Source organism: Perissodus microlepis, chromosome 7, assembly GCF_051167445.1.
Source record: "Perissodus microlepis isolate ML-2025 ecotype Zambia chromosome 7, ASM5116744v1, whole genome shotgun sequence".
Classification (NCBI taxonomy): Eukaryota; Metazoa; Chordata; class Actinopteri; order Cichliformes; family Cichlidae; genus Perissodus; species Perissodus microlepis.
In genome coordinates, this window is record NC_140467.1 from 28,891,393 (window position 1) to 28,911,039 (window position 19,647).

At 40.8% G+C, this 19,647-nt stretch overlaps 1 protein-coding gene across 1 annotated transcript; it reads right to left on the minus strand.

Moving 5' to 3' along the window:
- Positions 1–1,418: 1,418 nt before the first annotated feature.
- On the minus strand, positions 1,419–3,698 carry LOC146383321 (coxsackievirus and adenovirus receptor-like). Its single transcript, XM_084934519.1, has 3 exons — positions 3,683–3,698; positions 1,687–2,055; positions 1,419–1,585 (listed from the first exon to the last, which is right to left on the minus strand). The coding sequence occupies exons 1-3, from the start codon at positions 3,696–3,698 to the stop codon at positions 1,419–1,421; spliced, it is 552 nt and encodes a 183-aa protein (XP_084790645.1).
- Positions 3,699–19,647: the final 15,949 nt, after the last annotated feature.

A 19,647-nucleotide genomic window follows, 5' to 3' on the forward strand; every position in this document is an offset into this window, starting at 1 on the left:
AAAGTATGCCATGAACACTTTTATGCCTGAGATCATTAAAAGCGATTGAATGATTTATAAAAATATTTTTGTTCCAGCTGTTGCTTCAATTTGACCTTAACACTTAAGCTCACATCTGTGATGGGACACGAGGAGAGGATGTAAAAGTGTGTGCATATGAATGGAGCTCGCTAACTAAGCTAGCTAACATTAGCAGATCTGATGACTCCACTAAATATAATTAATTTTTAAAAAAAATGAATAAATAAATAAACTAAATGGCTTTTCAGGTGATAATGTCATAGACTGCAAACTGCAGTCTATAAGTTATCACTTGGTTGGTCTAGATTTTACTCATGTTCAGTGATGATTTCTTTGCTTTGAACTGATTCCAGTTATGTTTAATTACAACTATTTAAATGTTGAAGATGAATTTTAACTTTTACAGCCAAGGACAACAAAAGACTATACTGACTTACAAAAAGTGATGCAGACATTTATTAGCAGTACACAAACTCACATTTAAAAAAAAACAAAAACCAACACAACATAAAGCAACATCATCTGCAGTGAGAGTACCAACAGGAAGAGGCGTAGACGAGACTCCCCCATCTGAAATTGGAGGTCATTCAGCTGTAATCAACCTGTGGGTCCTGCACCATTAAACAGCTTAGTAACAACTGTTGGTTTATAATCTACAGTAATACACAGTGTATTTGTTGTCAGTCAGCTCAGTGTCTGTAACATCTAACGTAGATTAGTTTAGCATGTTCTGTCTGAGAGATTTCTAAAAAAATTAAAACGTACAGCTCTGCTATCACTTCCAGCATAAATGAAGACAGAAAATTAAACAGCAGTGGCGTTTGCAGGGTTACTGAAGTTGGACTAGCTGGTATATAATTATGTGCTATGTGATCGCTAGCGACACAGCTATGTTAGCATAACATAAACACAGTGAAGCTGGAGGATGAACGCTAACTTTTTTCCACTCAATAAAAGATAACACGAGGGTCCCCGATGGTTGTGGAAAAATGCAATTGCATGGCAGGATGCTGTAAACGGACCAAACTTCAGTCAGGAGAACAACTGAGATAATCCATCCACAATACGAGCTTAGTCATTAATTTACAGCAACAACATGGGAATAGAGAAGCTGCAAGAGAATTCAACATTAATGAATCAATGGTACGGAAGTGAAGGAAGCAAGAAAAATGACATGAATAAAGTTTGACTTATCTGACTGTTTTGTTTTGCTTATTGCGCCTTTTAATCCAGTGCGCCTTATGGTCCGAAAAATACAGTAATGAAAACCCAAAGAAAGTACTGCAGGTGTATAAACACTGAGGATAATAAGAGGCATGTAAAAATCAAACCAAATACTGAGCGTTCAGTCACGTCATCAATGTCAACACTGGAAACGGCACCAGGAGGCTTGCACTTCATCCTGTTGTTGCTGCTGAGCCGTGATTCTGTTGCTTTTTAAGTTTTCTGTAAATCAATAGACCACTGACAACAACCACCGCTGCAGAAGAAACTAGCACACCAACTATCAGTCCAACAGATCCATCTTCCTCCCATCTGTCCTCTCTGTGTCCTCCTGGTGGATCTGTAGGTGAGAAATAGGTGTGAGGGACAGGAAGGTGATCACTGAAGCACAGACCAGAATCAATTTCCTCTTCAAACTGCACACACTGAACTCAAACTCGCCTGAAGGAACAACACTCAAGTTGATGATATTTATGGGGTCAGTCGTCAGCCAAGTTCTCTTCATTCGAGTTGTTCCTGTCCTCTGGATGATATGACACTCATATGTTCCAGCATCACTAATCGTCACATACTTCAGCACCAATGAGACATCTCCATCTTTCATCTGGCTATCCTGCAGGTCCACCCGGCCCTTAAAGGATGGATCCTGGTAATCTGGATGAAGTTGGTTGTCCCGGTATAAGATCACATACTCGTCTCTCTTCAGGTCAGGCCTGCTCCACTCTACAACTGAGATCAGGATGTTATTGTTTGGAGCTCGACATGGCAGAGTGACGTTCAGTCCAGACTCAGCTGTGATGTTTTTCAGCTCTAAAAGAGGAAACAACACAAAGTAGAGGGGGTTAGAGCAATCATTGTATAACTGCTTGCTTCTACAACAGCCAATCACAGTGAGGATCAGCGAGAGAGACCACTGTTGGGTCAGTGTACTGTGCCTCTGAGACTGTACTGAGACACAGCAAACTTTGTGGCAGTGGCACATAATGATGAGACATTCTGGACGAGTTGGTTACTGTGGGGTCCAGGTATCGCCTCATGCTACAGGTAATGAAACTGACACTAGCCAAAAGCAAAACTAGTGGGAAAAACCCCAGAAAGGATGAAGAGGGAAAAATGTCCACCTTGTGGTTGTTTCATTGCTTCTCATTCTGTAACAGTCATCAACCGCAGCAAAACAATACCCGGTGGTGTACGTAAATTATGCATGATGAAGTGTTAAAATTTTGATTGATCAGTCCATAACACCTTCCAGTCTTCAGTTGTCTATCGGTGGTGTTTCATGCCACAGGCATGTCTCGTTTTCTTATTCTGACGACTTACCAATGGTTTCTTGTTGTAACTCGATCTGTCAAACCTGCAATTCAAAGTTTTCTTGTTACAGTCGAAACTGAGACTACAAACATCTATTGAGCTGTGTTTGAAGTTGGGAAGTTGTGTGAGCTGTCTGTCGCATAAGCTGTTGACTCCCAGAAACTTGTCTGTTGATTTTTATTGTGGTCTGCCAGACCACTTCCTGTCTGAGATTCCCCAGGTTCTGAGTGCCCTTTGATGGTGAAGGGAACTGTACCAACTAACACAGTGACTTTCTTTGCAAATTCACTGTAGGAAAGACTTTTAAACCTTATGATGAGTTGTCTGCCTTCCATTGTTAATTGCTTTTTTCTTTCTATTTCTATAGCAACACACAAATTTCTTCAGTACATTACTGCAGTACAACTGAGTACATTAAGGGTATGGTACCTCATTGTGTTCCAACACTGCATTTACAACCCCCTGCCCCCAGCAGACAGAGCAGTTTGTAAGTGATCAAGAAAAATTGGGACACCTGTAGCAATTGGTAGCATCGACTTTGAAGGCTTGATCAATCTCTACTGTTGCAGAACAGCTTTAAGTTGTTAAGCCATTTCTTGTTCCCTGAAAAAGGCTTTTTTTTGTAGGATTCTGAAATAAAAATTTAAAAACTAGAAGAATCGATGTGTTCTAAAACATTTTACTAGTAGTGTAAATCAGTGCATACAGATTACAGAACAAAACCATGCCATGGTACAATTAAATATGCAGTCCCCTCATTATAAGTTACTGTGTCTATTCAGTGCAGCCACTGCTGGCCTTTATTCATTGAACAAAAAGCTTTATTCAATGGAGACTCATTCTGAAAACTACAGATGCTGCAGGCAGTAAAGTTCTTTGGTCTCTGTGGTCAGACATGGAGTCAAAACGTTACACGGCCACAGACACCACCCAGCCTTGTGTTGCCTTAGCATAGCGTAGCCTTGCTTTGTGTGTATCACAACCACCACCACCAGCCTCGTGTCAACACACAAAGAAACTCAGTCATTATGAAAATAATTCTTCAAGAAACAGTATTTATATGTAAAATGGGCAGATACTACTACTTCTATAAACCAAATGCGAATGTTTAAGAAATAACGCTCACCTGCAGAGACAAGCATGACAATGCTGAAAAACCACAAGAACCAGTGGAACAACGCAGATGACTCGGCAGCCATTCTCGTGCTTTCTAGATCGGCAGACTGTATTTTGTTTTATGAGTATGTTATTGTTTTCTGTAAATGCCACAGGCTAACTTTAAAAACTAAAGGAATGCCAAAGTCACAAACCACGTTTTCAGCAGTGCGCCGCCATTACTGTTCAGGAAGAAACTTAGCTGAAAACGTCATCACATGGAATTTAATTTTTTTTATAGACAGCACAACTTTAGAGCTGATGTATTTCACGTGAAAGGGTGTTTTGGGTGAGAGAAATAGCAGCCCTAAACTATTTCAGATACTTTTTTAATTTTCTCCTAACTATTTGTAATGAGTTTATATTCCTGTCTGGCCCAACTAAGCTTCCTTTATTAACTGGAAGATGTAACATAGTTGTTACTTACTTAAAAAAATAAAAATCCTGAGTTTCAGGAGGTTAAATATTATTCACAGCTCACCTACTTTTCCATCCAGTTTTCAGAAACTGCATTCTAAATTAGTCTTGCATGTTTTCATATTTCTTGGTGGATGCTAATAAGTTAAATAAAAAACAACCTGGCAGGGCAAAAGCTGCTGATAACAATTTGAACCTCTGTAAATGTGAATTCTTACCTTTTTTTAAAATGTGTATTGTGTTAGTTTGTTCCTTACCTGAAGCTCAGGTGGTCACAACATGAAAGTATTATCCTGATTAAGCCGGAGTCACGTTAATATATTCATTTAGTGATGGTCACAGAGCGGTCAGTTTACTGAAAATATTGTTTACAGAGATACAGAAGGTTGTTTCAAAACACTAACTGTTGCTCTGAAGAGATCTTCTTAGCCCTTCTAAATGTCACGGTGGAAAAAAAAACATGGAGAAAACCAAAGATCTACAAGAGAATAAATAATTTGGTCATAAAATAAAGCTCATAAAATCAAGACAATAGAACTTGACTACATGCTGAGGTGGCTATTCAGCCATCTGATTCATGTTACAGCAGCTCATGAGTGAATGAACATGGTGCAATAAAAGTACTTTTAAAACTATATTTTTCCAAAAACTTGCATTTACTTGAGTGCAGTTAGGGGTTGGAATGGTGTGTAGTGGTTTTTGTAGTGTAATCATGGGGTTAGAGTGAGCAGTAATTTTACTAGTGCTCCACACTGTGCTACAACCGCTCTGTCCCCTTGTTTCTTAACTGAACCTTTAGTCTGCCTGGCTCTTGAACAACAAAATATTTAAAAAATGTTGCAAGTTTATGTGGTGATATTCTCATGCATGAGGCAACTACGAAAACAGCAAATAAATAGACATCTGCGTCTTTTCTCCGGAAATGAACATTTTGATCCAATATAGGTAATTCATCAACATGGCTGGAGAGAGTTTGTAGTTATATACAGTCTGTATAAATTTGGTTAATTTAACAAACATTTGTAGGGAGATGGTAGTTACTGTGAATTTACAGCAGTTACACAGTGATTAGTAATAAACAGAGCCAGTGAGATTGAGTCGAGCTTGAGTAGATTTAAGAAAGTGAGTGACCCACGTGTGTCAGTTGGTTTGTTGTGTGGTTTTGATTTTTTTCGGTGAGTTGGAATTTTTTTTGTTTTAAAGCCAAGTTAAGAATATTCATAATTTAATTTCCAAAACTTGCATATGATCTTCAGTCTGTAGCAGATCTACTGACTATCACCTAGCAGCTGGAGCAGTCTCAAATGGAGCTCAGTCCACTACTGCCACCTGTGGCCAGGTGCCATAGCTTACGACCAGATTAACTTGAGACACATCTGTACCTGGTTCTATCACCACATTGAGTAGAGGCTGAGTGGCTGCACTTACATCTGGCATGTGAGTGAAGTTGCCCCCCCCTTCAAATCTAACAAAAGTGGTATCAAACGTTTGTGCTGCAAAATTTTTCATTTGGGGGCCAACTTCACTCACATAAATCATGTGCATTCAAATCTACCCACAAGCATGTTGAAAGATGCAATGCCAGCAATGTGGATTGTCAAGAATTAAACCAATCATTAAGCAAAGACAACAGCGATCATTTCTTCTGTTTATTTAGCATGCATAACATTTGTAGTAGCCTTCTGTACAGTCCACGCTCACTGTGTGGTACCACTTTCTGTAGCAGTTGCATTCAATCTGAAAGAAAAATTAGATTGTTAGAGTCATTCGTCTAAAGTCAGGCTGTTGAGTGAAGCAACTAAACATATCTGAATGTGCAGGTACTGCAGATTTCTGTGCAAAAGTCTTATCTGTGGATTGCTCAATGTTTTCATGTGTCCTTTAGATGCTCCGTGTGTTTAAAGTGCAAAGGCATGCAGGTTACCTGAAGTTTTCTGTTGGTGCATCAAAGCAACATTTCACCCAGTGATGTTGAAGTAAACCATTTAAGGTGCTTCAGTCTTAGGTATTGATTTGGTTATCTTACCCACTGATCTGTTTCTGCACCCGAGCTTCTCTCACCACAGGCATGACAACTTTTTGTGGACCCCTGCCAAACTGATGTCATTAAACATGAGTCCATAATTAATGCAGCATTTTTTCGCCCCACCATCGACAAATAGGCACAAAGTAAGTAAGTAAAATTGTATTTATATAGCACATTTCTAGATAAAAGATCAAAGTGCTTCACAAAGTATAAAACAAAAACAGTCAAAAGTTAACAAAATGCAATTTTAAAAAGATGTGTTTTTAGCTGTTTTTTTTTTTTTTTTTTTTTTTTTTTTTTAAAAGTAATCACTGAGTCTGCAGATCTTAAGTTCTGAGGAAGAGAATTCCACAGTCTGGCGGCCACAGTAGCAAAAGCTCTATCACCCTTGGTTTTCAGTCTTGTATAGTGAATAACAAGTAGGCCCTGATCACAAGACCTCAGGGACCTACTAGGGGCATAGGGCTGTAAAAGTTCAATGATGTACGCTGGTGCTTGTTCTTGAAGAGCCTTAAATGTCAGAACCAGAATCTTAAAGTGGACTCTGAATTCAATGGGGAGCCAGTGCAGCTGTATAAGCAATGGTGTTACATGAGAGTATTTCGATGTTTTTGTCAGAAGCCTTGCTGCGGCATTTTGGACAATCTGCAGACGCTCCAAGGAGTTTTTGTTTAGACATGTAAACAGTGAATTACAGTAGTCCAATCGTGATGAAATGAATGCATGAATAACAATCTCCAGTTCAGTATGAGATACTATGGGGCTCAATTTAGAAATGTTTCTTAAATGATAGAAACAGGACCGAACCAGAGATTTGACGTGGACATCCAGGGTAAGAGCAGAATCAAAGGTTACCCCTAGGTTCCTGATAGACGATTTCACAAATGTTGAAAGAGGACCAAGAGCATTCATTATGTTAGGTACATGTCTGTCTGGAGCACATAGAAGGACTTCAGTCTTTTCTTCATTAAGTTGGAGGAAGTTGTCAGCCATCCAACCTTTGATGGTTTCTAAGCACACAATCAGAATCTGCAGCTTAGAAACATCTTCAGGTTTAAAAGATATATATAGCTGGATGTCGTCTGCGTAGCAGTGGTAGCAAATGTCCTCAAAGGGGCTCAAGATATGCTGGAGAGGAAGTAGATATATTAAAAACAATAAGGGCCCCAGCACAGAACCTTGTGGCACACCATAGGACAGGGACGTGGAAGATGACCTGTACTTAGAAACCGCCACAGAAAAGTATCGTTCATAGAGATACGAGGAGAACCACTCTAAGGCAGACCCAGATACACCAACCCAGTATTTCAGCCTTTCAAGCAAAATATAATGGTCAACGTGTCAAAGGCTGACGTAAGGTCCAACATTAGGAGTACAGAACACTTTCCTGCATCGTTTTGCATCAGAATGTCATTGGAAACTCTAAGAAGGGCTGTTTCAGTAGAATGAGCTCTACGAAAGCCAGACTGAAATTTGTCAAAGATATTATGTTTGTCTAAAACTGCTGTAAGCTGCTTAGCCACAACCTTCTCTAATATCTTAGCAATTAACGGTATTTTTGAGATTGGTCTGTAATTGCTAGTGAGAGATGGGTCCAGCATAGGCTTTTTTAACAGGGGGTGTATAGCAGCAGTTTTAAAATAAGCAGGGACTTTACCAGATCCCAGTGAGGTGTTAATTATGGTGAGCACACAGGGACCAATAGAGTGGAAGACATTTTTGAATAACGATGCAGGTAAAATGTCGAGTGAACAGGAGGATGCTTTTGTTGCATTAATTATTTTTTCCAGCTCTGATAGTGAGACGGGTAAAAAGCTTTCTAAAACGACAGGCCGAGCTGGCGTAGGAACTGACAATGCAGATGCTGATGGGGACAATTTTTTCCTTACATTACTAATTTTTTCTAGAAAAAAAAAAAAAGAAAGAAATGTTTCACAGTCTTCATTAGAAGAAATAATGGCAGCAGGTGGAGCAGGGGTAATAATATCAGTAATAGTGTCAAATAATACCTTAGGATTACCTCTGCTCTTTGCAACCAGATGAGAAAAATAAGCAGCCCTCGCATCTCTAATTGCATTGTTAAAAGAGGCTAAAAGATCCTTTAAGTAAAGGAGATGAACATTTAAATGAGTTTTCCTCCATAAGCGCTCAGCTTTACGACAATCACATTTTATGGAGCGGATGTTGTCATTTAGCCAAGGTAAGGACTTGGAAACAGAAACGGGTCTCATTTTAACCGGACAGATTTCATCTAAAATCGAAAAACAATGGTTATTAAATAGATTTGTTAAGAAATCAACGCCGTTCTGCGGGGATAGTGTTAAATTAAAAGCATCCGAGAAATTCTCCGCTGTGGAGGAATTTATGATGCGCGAGATAATTGTCCGGTGAACAGGAGACAAAGGCTCATGAAAAGACATGTTAAAAAGAATACAGTGATGATCAGAGATAAAGATGTCCTCAGAACAAATAGAATCAATATTCAAACCCAAAGTAAAAACAAGGTCCAGTGTGTGTCCTTTGTTATGTGTGGGGCCAGACACATGCTGGGTAAAATGAAAAGAATCCATAATGTTGATAAAACCTCTGGCAAAGAGGTCGGAGTCATCATCAACATGTATGTTAAAATCCCCAACTAAAAGCAGTCTGGACAACCTCATAGTAGAGGACAGGAAGTCGCTAAACTCCGATAAAAACAAGCTATTTGGGCCGGGTGGACGATACACCACAGCACAATAAAAAGGATCCTTACTTCCGATTTTAATAAGCTGTAATTCAAAGGAAAGAAAGTGTCCAACTTTCACTGAACGGCAGTTGAAATGGCCCTGAAATGCCACCGCGAGACCTCCTCCACGACCAGATCCCCGAGGCTGGCTGATGACGGAATAGCCGTTCGGGCACATTTCAATGAGAGACGAATAGTCCAAGTCCCGCTGCCAGGTCTCGGTAAGAAATAAGAAGTCCAGTTTTTTAGAAGATATAAAATCGTTAAGCACGAACGATTTATTAGTCAATGATCGGGCATTAAAAAGCGCCATGTTCAGCGGGGTGGAAGCATCATTTTTGGCAGAGGCTCGAGTTAAAGGACATAAATACTCGGGGTTTGAGCCTTCACGCTCGTAGATTCCACTCACCGAGGGGATGAAAAGCCAGTCAGCAGGAGAGTCTGGATGAACCCTTCTGAGGCAGCACGGTCTCGGAGAGCCGGGCCCTGCATATCCAAGCAGGGACATGGAACACAAATTCCTCTCCATGGAGCTGTTCTGAGCATAGGTAACAAAGCACGCTCGACATCGCTTTCCAGTCAGCCCCCGCCGCCAGAAAAGCCTAAGCTTCACCTGGATACCTGCTCTTCTTCCTCTCCTTCTCCGTGGTCTGCGGGGAACGCTGAGGACGCTGGCCGAGGATCCAGCCACTGGCGGAGGATGGAAAGTGCCAAAGGAGTGCGGAGGAAAGTGCGGAGGATGGAAAGTGCCAAAGGAGGAGGAGGATGAGACATCTTGAGCCATCATTGAAGATCGGATGGATAGCAGCGTCAAACGATCATAAACCAAGGCAGCCAGTACATCATTGATACAAATAAAAAAAAAAACAGCAGAGCAGAGAAAAACAGCACGACGAAAGAGCGTGACAAACTGCACCCGGCAGCGGCAAAGCCAAACACAGGCGCCATCATACCGGAACAAACATTACACCGTCATTCCCTTCCAATAAGGTGACCACTAATTTGGAAAAAGTTTACATACCTCACTTTCCAACTCTTTCCCAGGGGCCAAGTCAACATTCTCAGAAAATAACTTCACCATCTCCTTAGCCATCATCTTCTGGGTCACAGCAAGAGTGCACTGGCGATTTCCCCTAACAGGTGGTGACACTGGTGGTGCTGATGGCCCCTCACAAGGAGCAAACAGTTCCTTCAGTTTTGCTTGGACCCTCTCTTTAGGCTGGAAGTAGTGTGTCAATTGGTCTGTGTTAATCTTGAGAGTCCTCTTTCCCTTCTCTGACACCAAGTTTTGCCCTCCGGCTTCATAATTTTAAAGGGTCCCACCATATCCAAATCCAGTTTGCCACCTTTCTTCTCTTCTTGCCTTATATTTTTCCACAAAACAAGGTCTCCCACCTGAAAACTATCCTCCTCTCCCCTTTTTGCTTCTCTCCTGCAGATATTTTCTTGGCTGCTTTTGGCATTTTTGGTCACTTCAGCGTACACCACCTCCTGGGATTTTAGGCCCTCACAAACTTCATTGAAATGATCGTATAGACGCTTTCTTCTGTAATCTGCCAAAATAGAAGGACACCGAGTAACTGAAACTGGATTAAAACATTTTCCCTCAAGTGCATTATAGCATTTTACCTGCATTCCTTTGGGATCTCCAATAGATACCTTGCCTCCCTGTGGAACATGAGGAAAAAGGGGCTTTATTTTATAGTCACCTGCTTTTTTTGTTCTGAGCCCGAACATAGTCAACTGCAGAAATTTGTCCCAGCTCTTTGAGTGGTCAGTCACCAGTTTATTGAGGGATCTGAAATTTGGTAGCATGAAAAAGAAAAATATACTCAATATGCAGTTTTGTGACGTAGTTACAACATTACATATAAATGGCAGTACTTAACCTCTGGCTTGTGCCATTTAATTTTTCCACAAGGCCATTTGTTTGGGGATGACATGGTGAGCAGAGGCTTCTTTTGATGCCCAGAGTTTCACACAGGTCATAGATGACCTTGAAAAGTTGATCACATTAGTCATCACAGCTGAAATTACATTTTTGCTTTATTTATTAATGTTGTACCTTGTGGAAAAACTCTGAGCCCTGGTCTGTTAGCAGTCTTTTAGGTGCACCTAATTTGTAAAAGAGATCAAGAATACACCGGTTAGTGGGTAGGCCTCTGTCCATTTGGTGAAATAATCAATCATGACACAAATATATTGATTACCGCCATTTGTTAAGGTTAGTTTACCAACAAGATCCATTCCAGTGAGCTCAAAGGGCTCTGTGAATTATGAGGAAAAAAGACAAGTGTGTTATATTATGTTTGAAGTATTTGAATAGTATCAACTATTCTGTCTGCATTACTTTAACTCTATTGAAATGTATAATTTTTTCCCTTCCCATATGGAAAAGAAATAGAAAAGACTTGCATCAGATGTGGCCTACTTCATATAGTGAGTCATATAAGGCTTACATGATTTACTCATGAAAGTGGCCACTTTCATATATTGTTTTAGGAAGTATCCAAAACATACAAGTTTCATTCATATAATTTTTCGAGGAATCTTATATCTGTTTTCACTCTTGTATGCTTTTCATACAAGTTTCACAAAAGACAGATACGAACTTTATAAGATTTATATACATCCTTTCCATATGGGATAATATTGCCCTGGTTACATTGGCATTGTGGACACTGAGCAACCTAGTGACAAATAGAGTAACATTAAATTCTTAAAAACAGTCTAAATTTCTCCTTGCTTTTCATAATAATCAGCACAATAACTTATAGCTGTAGATAATATGTTTGACAAAACCAACATAGTACAAACAAAGAAAAGCACAGTAAAACACACACCTTTGTTCATGGTAAATGGTCTGTATTTGTATAGCGCTTTACTTGGTTCTAAGGACCCCACAGCGCTTTACACTCTACACAATCATCCACCCATTCACACACACACATTCACACACTGGTGATGGCAAGCTACATTGTAGCCACAGCCACCCTGGGGCGCACTGACAGAGGCATGTTCATGCTCATCTTGAAGAAATGTACTCACACATTTTTGAATGTCCCCTTCCATGCCAGGGCAGTAATAGTGTGCCATGATAGTCTGAGTCTTCTTCCATCCACATTGTCCACCAAAGTGGCTGTAATGAAATATCCTTAAACATTTCACTTGCCTCTTTGGCAGAGCAGACCACTTCCACCAAGTGCTCAGTTTTAGTTTTCTTTCCATCTAGATTAAGCGTGTAAAGGCGAAAAAACAAAACAAATGATCACATGAAAGCAGAATAGTACACTCTGATAGTTTACATGAAATAATCAGTTGTACTCACCATCTTTTCTGAAAGTCTCAGCTCTTCTCTTGATTGTACATCTTTATCTGCTTCTTGACCCTTCAGCAATTGTGGAGTTTGAACTCCAGAAGCTCCCTCACAAGTTTGGGCTCCATTTCCCCCACCTACGCTTGTCCATGTATCTATCACACCTGATAACTTACCTACTCCACTGTACCACAAACACACAGACTCAGAAAGAAAAGAAAGCAAACCAACTGAAACACCCCAGACACTCACTTTCACAAGCGCTTCTCAATCACCACCCTGGCTATAATTGCTTTCTAACCACTGTAAATTCACTGTAACTACTCTCTCCTCATAAACCCCCAAAGGTTTGTTTTACTCACCAAGCTTATATAGACTGTGTATAACTACCAATTCTCTCCAGCTGTGCTTATCAATTACCTATATTGGCTACTGGTGTTCCTAGCAAACACTACACGATTCTCCAAGGTGAGTGACACAGATGCAATATACAAAGTCCCTACCCCGTTATTTCAGTTAAAATGTGCAGAGAAAAGACTTACCTGGATGATTGAGTATGCATCAAGACATTCTTTTATTAATATTTATTAATATTAATATTTTATGAATATATATATATTTTTTTAATTTAAATGAGAGTGGCACAAACAAAAACTTTTGCAGCACAAACCAACACAAATGTAGCACAAATGTTTGACATCAGTTTTGTTGGATTTGGGTGGTATGTGGGGACTGGTTGACCTTTTGACCTTTAGGTCAACCCCCCCTTTTATTATATTTAAAACAGAAGCAGCACAAACTACAATTTCAGTAGCACAAACCAGCACAAATACAGCACAGTGATTGACACCAATTTTGTTTGATTCCATTAATGATGGGGGGCGGAGTTGACCTCTAGAAATTTGTATTAATATCTTTAAAATGAATGCAGCACAAACAATCTGGTTGTATGTTCCCTCTAATTTTTCATGTGTCTGAGAGAACGCACAAACTTCCTTGAGCGGTCCCTTTGGACCACTGTGAGCAACAGCAGACGTGTGCACTGTGGTCACGCCAGCATCACATCCATCCAAGTTACATGGTTTATTAAAATAATCAAATTACAGCATTTACATTTAATTAACTGCTTTATCCCACTTACAATGAAAATTTGAAAAAATCTTGTTCATGACTTGTGTAGTATGTTAACACTATTGGAAGTAAAAATAACTTGAACTCTAATTTTGAAAACACAACTTTCTTTCTTTCTTTCTTTCTTTTTTTTAATTTTTTTTTTATAAAGCTCTGACTTGTATCTGACTTGGCGGAGAGTGCTTTCGAGCGTTTTCCTTATAAAACACCATTTTTCCCGTTTCTTCCCGCAGTAAATATAAACAACGACAGTATTCAGGGAGGAAACCAAACATTGCATATATTTTTATCATAACTCTGGTTTTACGTGGCCTATCAACACAATTTAAAAACTGGTATAAAGTCCACACTTTTTCCGTCAATTGTTCCGTCTGTCCTGCTCACATCTCCAATGGTTGTACACGTTGTCATTAACGTGGCTTCACTCCTCATAAGCCACTTTGCTAGCTAAAACACCGGCGTCGGCACATAAGGACGCTGTCATAGCCTGTCAACGACGCTGATTAACTGCGTATATACGAATGTGAATTGCGTTATTGGCTGGACTATGGGATAAGGCGGCATCGTTCTAATCCCATACTGGAGCAGCCAGTCACTTACTGACTAACACTGCAAAACAGAATTGTTAACGTATTTACTTTAATTTCAATTCAGGTTAGATTTCTTTTTTTTTTTGTGTGCGCAACGCAAATTTTTTTCTGCACAGAGACCGTGCCAGCAGTGCGCAATTGCGCACGCGCGCAGCTTAGAGGGAACATTGGTTGTAGGTTATGGCACTTGGCCACAGGTGGCAATAGTGGACTGAACTCCATTTGAGACTGGAGCTGCTATGTGATACGTCAGTAGATTAGCTGCAAATTTAAGATCATATGCAAGTTTTGGAAATTAAATTATGAATATTTTTAACTTGGCTTTGAAACAAAAATATTCTAACTCCCCTCAAAACTTAAAACACATGACAAACCAACTGACACACCTGAGTCACTCACTTTCTTAAATCCACTCACTCTCACAAGCTCGACTCAATCACACTGGCTCTGTTTAGGTTTATACCCTGCACTCTTTACACATACACAGATTTACTGAGCAAGAACAAAGGGGAGGGAACACAGAAGGGTATTTAGATTAAGTGCTTAAGCTCTCAACTCGGTTAAGGGTCAGAAGCAGGCACATCAAACATGTCCATTCTCACTCGAAGATGAACTTCAGTAAAAGTGCAGCTGGTGATGACCAGCCAGCCAGTCGAAACACCATAATGACATCACAGTGATACACACAGTAAGACTGTTGCTGTATGCAGACACACACACGCACATCCTGCCTGACCCAAACTGAACCCGTCTGTTTTCTGGATCATGCCAGGCTCAAGACATCTTCAGATGCACTTTGATGAACTTTGGCAGCCTGAGCCCTGATAAAGCCAGTTCCACACAAAGAAGTTCAGATGTGCTCAAAATTGCTCTAAAAACAAGAAAGACAAAATAATATAAGTGCCTGATGGAAGAACAAACCTGCTCAGCTGGACATTCAGCTCATTGATTTAGTTTCTTTTAATATGTAAATATTGAAATTTGTTTCAATTGGAAGCTTATTTTGAATGTAATTAAGAGTAGGCGCAAATATAAAATATGAGCATTGTTACACCAGAGATCATAAATACAGCAAACCAGCATTTTCATGATACTACAACAAAACAGCAACTTCAATTCAATTTTATTTACACAGCACTGAATCACAACAACAGTTGCCTCAAGGTGCTTTATATTGTACGGTAAAGACCCTACAGTAATACAAAGAAAACACAGAAAACCCCAACAAATGTATGACCCCCTGTCCGGTCTTTAGGTCTGATGTCATTAGCCGTTTCCAGGCCCAAACTCTGCTTCAGGTCTCAAAGTCAAACGAACACTGCAGCATCACAGAGAATTACAAACTGTCTAAATTCGTTCATCTGTAATAAAACGATCAGTGTGGCTGCTCTACCAGGTGTAACAATTAAGTTTAACATCCAGGCATCCATGAAAACAAAGTTTATGAAATGGTCTGTACTTGTATAGCGCTTTACTAGTCCCAAAGAAGCCCAAAGCGCTTTACACATCCAGTCATCCACCGGTGATGGCAAGCTACATTGTAGCCACCCTGGGGCGCACTGACAGAGGCGAGGCTACCGGACACTGTCGCCACCGGGCCCTCTGACCACCACCAGTAGGCAACGGGTGAAGCGTCTTGCCCAAGGACACAACGACCGAGACTGTCCAAGCCGAGGCTCGAACCAGCAACTCTTGAGCCACGATCGCCCCAGATCGTTTAATGGAGTTAGACGTTAGCAGGGAGTTAGCGCACTAGTTCCCACCTAAACATGATTTAGCATGTTCTGACTGAGAGATTTCTGAAAAAAATCAAACGTAAACATGCTCTGCTATCGGCTCTGACATAAATGAAGACAGAAAACTAAACAGCAGTGACTTTTGTAGGGTTACTGAAGTTGGGCTAGCCAGTGTATATAATGATGTGCTATGTGATTGCTAGCAACTCACCTATGTTAGCATAATATAAACAGCTGGAGGATGAACACTAACTTTTATCCACTCCATGGCTGCTCCTCGCCTGTCTGTTAGTCTCCCTTCGGTGGTAACTAGGTTCTGCATTAAATCTTTGCTTTTTCCATGTGAGATTTTGGATTCCATTTGATTTTTGTTTGTGCAACTAGTGATCAGCATTCGGCAAGGTAGTCTGTTGCCTGCCTGTCCTCTTGCTTGATTGCCTCCCTCCCTTGGATTCCCTCCAAAGACACCTCTGCCTCTCTAAGCTCTACGGTCCTGCTCTGCCTGTAAGCCTCGGCAATTAATGCAGTCTAGCTGTCTCGCTCCGGGTAACCTGAAGCTGTGTCCAAATTCATGGGCTGCATCCTCCTGAGGACCCGGCCTTCGCGGTCTACGTGGGCCGAGTCCTCAGAAGGTCGGGTAGGCCGGAAGTAAACGGCTGGGGAAATTGGACGGTCTAGCCTTCTGATTAGCATCACCGCTGTCTCGGTGGAGTTTAATAAACTCGGCCGTCTGCTCCTTGCTATCTAAAATATAACAGGACACTGGTGTAAATTCTCGACCATCTCACACTTCTGTTTAATCAGTTTTCTGTTTGACTTTTATTGAGCGGTGTAAAAACCAAGGAGGAACTCACCCGGGGGATTAATAAAGTTTTATTTTATCTAATCTAACCTAACCTAACCTAACCTAATCTAATAACTTTAAACTCAGCCAAACCGATTTACTCACAAACAAATAAAACACTGAAAAAAGCCCAACAATAACATTTTTAGGTTGTCTAAGTGACTTATATATTACGTTTAACCTGAGTAGCAAAAGTCCGCGGTGATCTGAAAAGGATGTACCGGGAGTTGTGCCGTTCTCGGCGGCTTCAGTGACCCTCGAGCTCCCGGCTAGCTATCGAGCTGGTGGGTAACAGACGTCTCCGAAAACGTCAAAGCACTTTTGCAAATATGCGATATCTTAATAAATTGAGCAGATATTTCAAGTTTACACATCCACATTCTCGCCTGAAAATATGTTAAAAGTTTATTTTGTGACCCAGAAAGATTAATAAGAGTAATTTTAAAACTTGGTAGCGGCCGCCATTGCAGAAAACTGGAGTTTGGCTGGGCCGCGCTATGAATTCTGGGATATGGTAGGCTACGAAGGACACACCCGACCCATCCTTCAAATTCGGGGAAACGGAGGACGCATTTGTCGGCTGCATTCGGAGGAGTCTACGAATTTGGACAGCCTTCGGCACATCGCTGTGACGTAATCGGTCTACAAATGCGTCCTCAGGAGGATGCAGCCCATGAATTTGGACACAGCTTGAGTGCTATTAATTGTGTCTCCCCTTTCTCTTGGAGTTCCCCCATGGGCGCCGCGCTCCTCATTTTCCCCCAAAGTGTGAGCCTTAGTTTTTCGTTCCCCCGACTTCGTTAAAGATTCATGAGTTAATCAATAAATCTGTACATAGTTTGGAGTTTTGGTGTTTTGAGTCTGCTTTTTGGGGTCCAATTACCTGTACACTCTGTGATCCGTGACATAGTCATTAATATACTGCTGCATGAGCTGGGCTGTTGTAGCATCGTAAGGTTTTAAAAACTAAGCTTTAAAATGAATAGCGGTAATAAAAACGGAGAGAGGCCGACGGAGATCACTGCCTTTTTTTAGGGGTTTGTTCAGATTAAATAGCGCAAGGTACAAAGAATTAAAAAATGTTAAAAACACAACACCCTTAATAAACGCAGAGTAGTTTCGACCCGGAAGCAGGTACGTCATCACCTGCCGGAGCAGGGATTTGAATTTGATTTTGGATTTATCAGGATGCCAGTGAAGAGACGCCAATATTGAAGAAATATGCTCTCTCTTTCTAGTCCCTGTCAGGACTCTTGCTGCAGCATTTTGGATTAACTGAAGGCTTTTCAGGGAGTTTTTAGGCCATCCTGATAATAATGAATTACAGTAGTTCAGCCTAGAAGTAATAAATGCATGAACTAGTTTTTCAGCTTCACTCTGAGATAGGATATTTCTAATTTCAGAGATATCATCCTCATCTTCTTCTTCTTCTTCTGCTTCTTCTTCTTCATCATCTTTATTTATAAAACACTTTAAAACAACCACAGCGGATGCAAAGTGCTGTACATTGGAATATAATAATAAAATTACATAAAATATAATTAAAAGCCAAATAAAGTAAAAAAAAAAAAAGAAAAAAAAAAAAAAAGGTCAAATAAATAATTAAATTAGTTGTTAACTAAGTCTCCCTGAGGTCAGAAGCCAAAGAATAAAAATGGGTTTTAACACGTGTTTTAAAAGCAGACAGTGAAGGGGCCTCTCTAACGTGCAAGGGCAAGTTATTCCATAATTTAGGAGCAAGGATAGAAAAGGCCCTGTCCCCTCTGAGCTTCCTCCTGGATCTCAGTCCTTCCAGGAGCAACTGGTCAGCTGATCTACGAGACCGACAGGGTGTGTAGGGATGAAGAAGCTCAGAGAGGTAAGGCCGGGCCAAGATTGTTAAAGCATTTAAAAACAAACATGAGAATTTTAAAATGTTTGTACACAGGCAGCCAGTCCAGTGAGGCAAGCACAGGGGTTATATGCTCTCTCTTGTGCTCTTTTTTATATTGTGCAATTGAAAAAAGCAGTCCTACATATTTATTTAATATGTGCATTGAAGGACATATCCTGGTCAGAAATTACTCCAAGTTTCCTCACAGTGTTACTGGAGGCCAAGGTAATGCCATCCAGAGTAAGAATCTGTTTAGATACCATATTTTTGAGATTTTCATGGCCGAGTACAATAAACTCAGTTTGATCACCGTTAAGAAGCAGAAAATTAGAGGTCCTCCAAGTCTTTGTCTTTAGACATTCCTGTAGTTTAACTAATTAGTGTGTCTGGCTTCATGGATAGATAGAGCTGGGTGTCATCTGCATAGCAGTGAAAATGTATGCTATGCCTACTGATGATACTGCCTATGGGAAGCATGTATAATATAAATTGAAGGAAGAAGAATGCCTTGGTGTTATTCAAAAAAAAAAAAAAAACAGAAAAGAACATAACAGCTGTCTTGAACTAACGTTAGTGTAGAGACGTCCGTAATAGAGCTAATAGATGAGGGGCTCCTGGAGGTCACACATTAGCTGGACCAACCTGGAGAATCACCAAAGCCAAGGAGGTCATACACAATGAACATAATCAACTTTTTGGGATAATTGAAAGTGGTTTTAAAATGGGAGCTGTTTCAGAGGCAGTCAGCAGCAGAATGAGGAGCAGAATGAGTCCAGGTCCTGCTGGGATTCAGAAAAACCTCCAGATCTGAGTCCTGATGCAAGATCCAGACCCTGTGGAGGTCTTTCTGTTTGAGTGCAGCAGGGCCGGGTTTCTCTCTCCTCCCGCCTCCTGATGGTGTCTCTCTCCCGGCCTGTAGGGCGGGTGAAGGTCAGTCGGGGGTGGGAGGGATGTTGAGTCGGCTTTTGTTCTGCTGCCTTCAGCCGTCCAATCAGCAGCGTGTGAGTACAACTGATCTGTGTATATTACCCACAATGCCTCTGTGTGTCTCACAGGCTCAAAGTGAAAGCAGAGAATGAGGAACAGACTCAGACTGGCGCTCTCTGAGCCTCTGTGTCTTCTTACAGATGTATAACCGACCCAGAAGCACCCAGACATGTTTCTGCTGCAGTTTTCCATCAGTTTAAACGCAGTTTAAGCCTCTTCCCACTGTAACCGTGACTCAGACAGCTTCCATGACGGAGGGCTTTAAATAGCTCCTGGCTCCTTGGAGCTGTC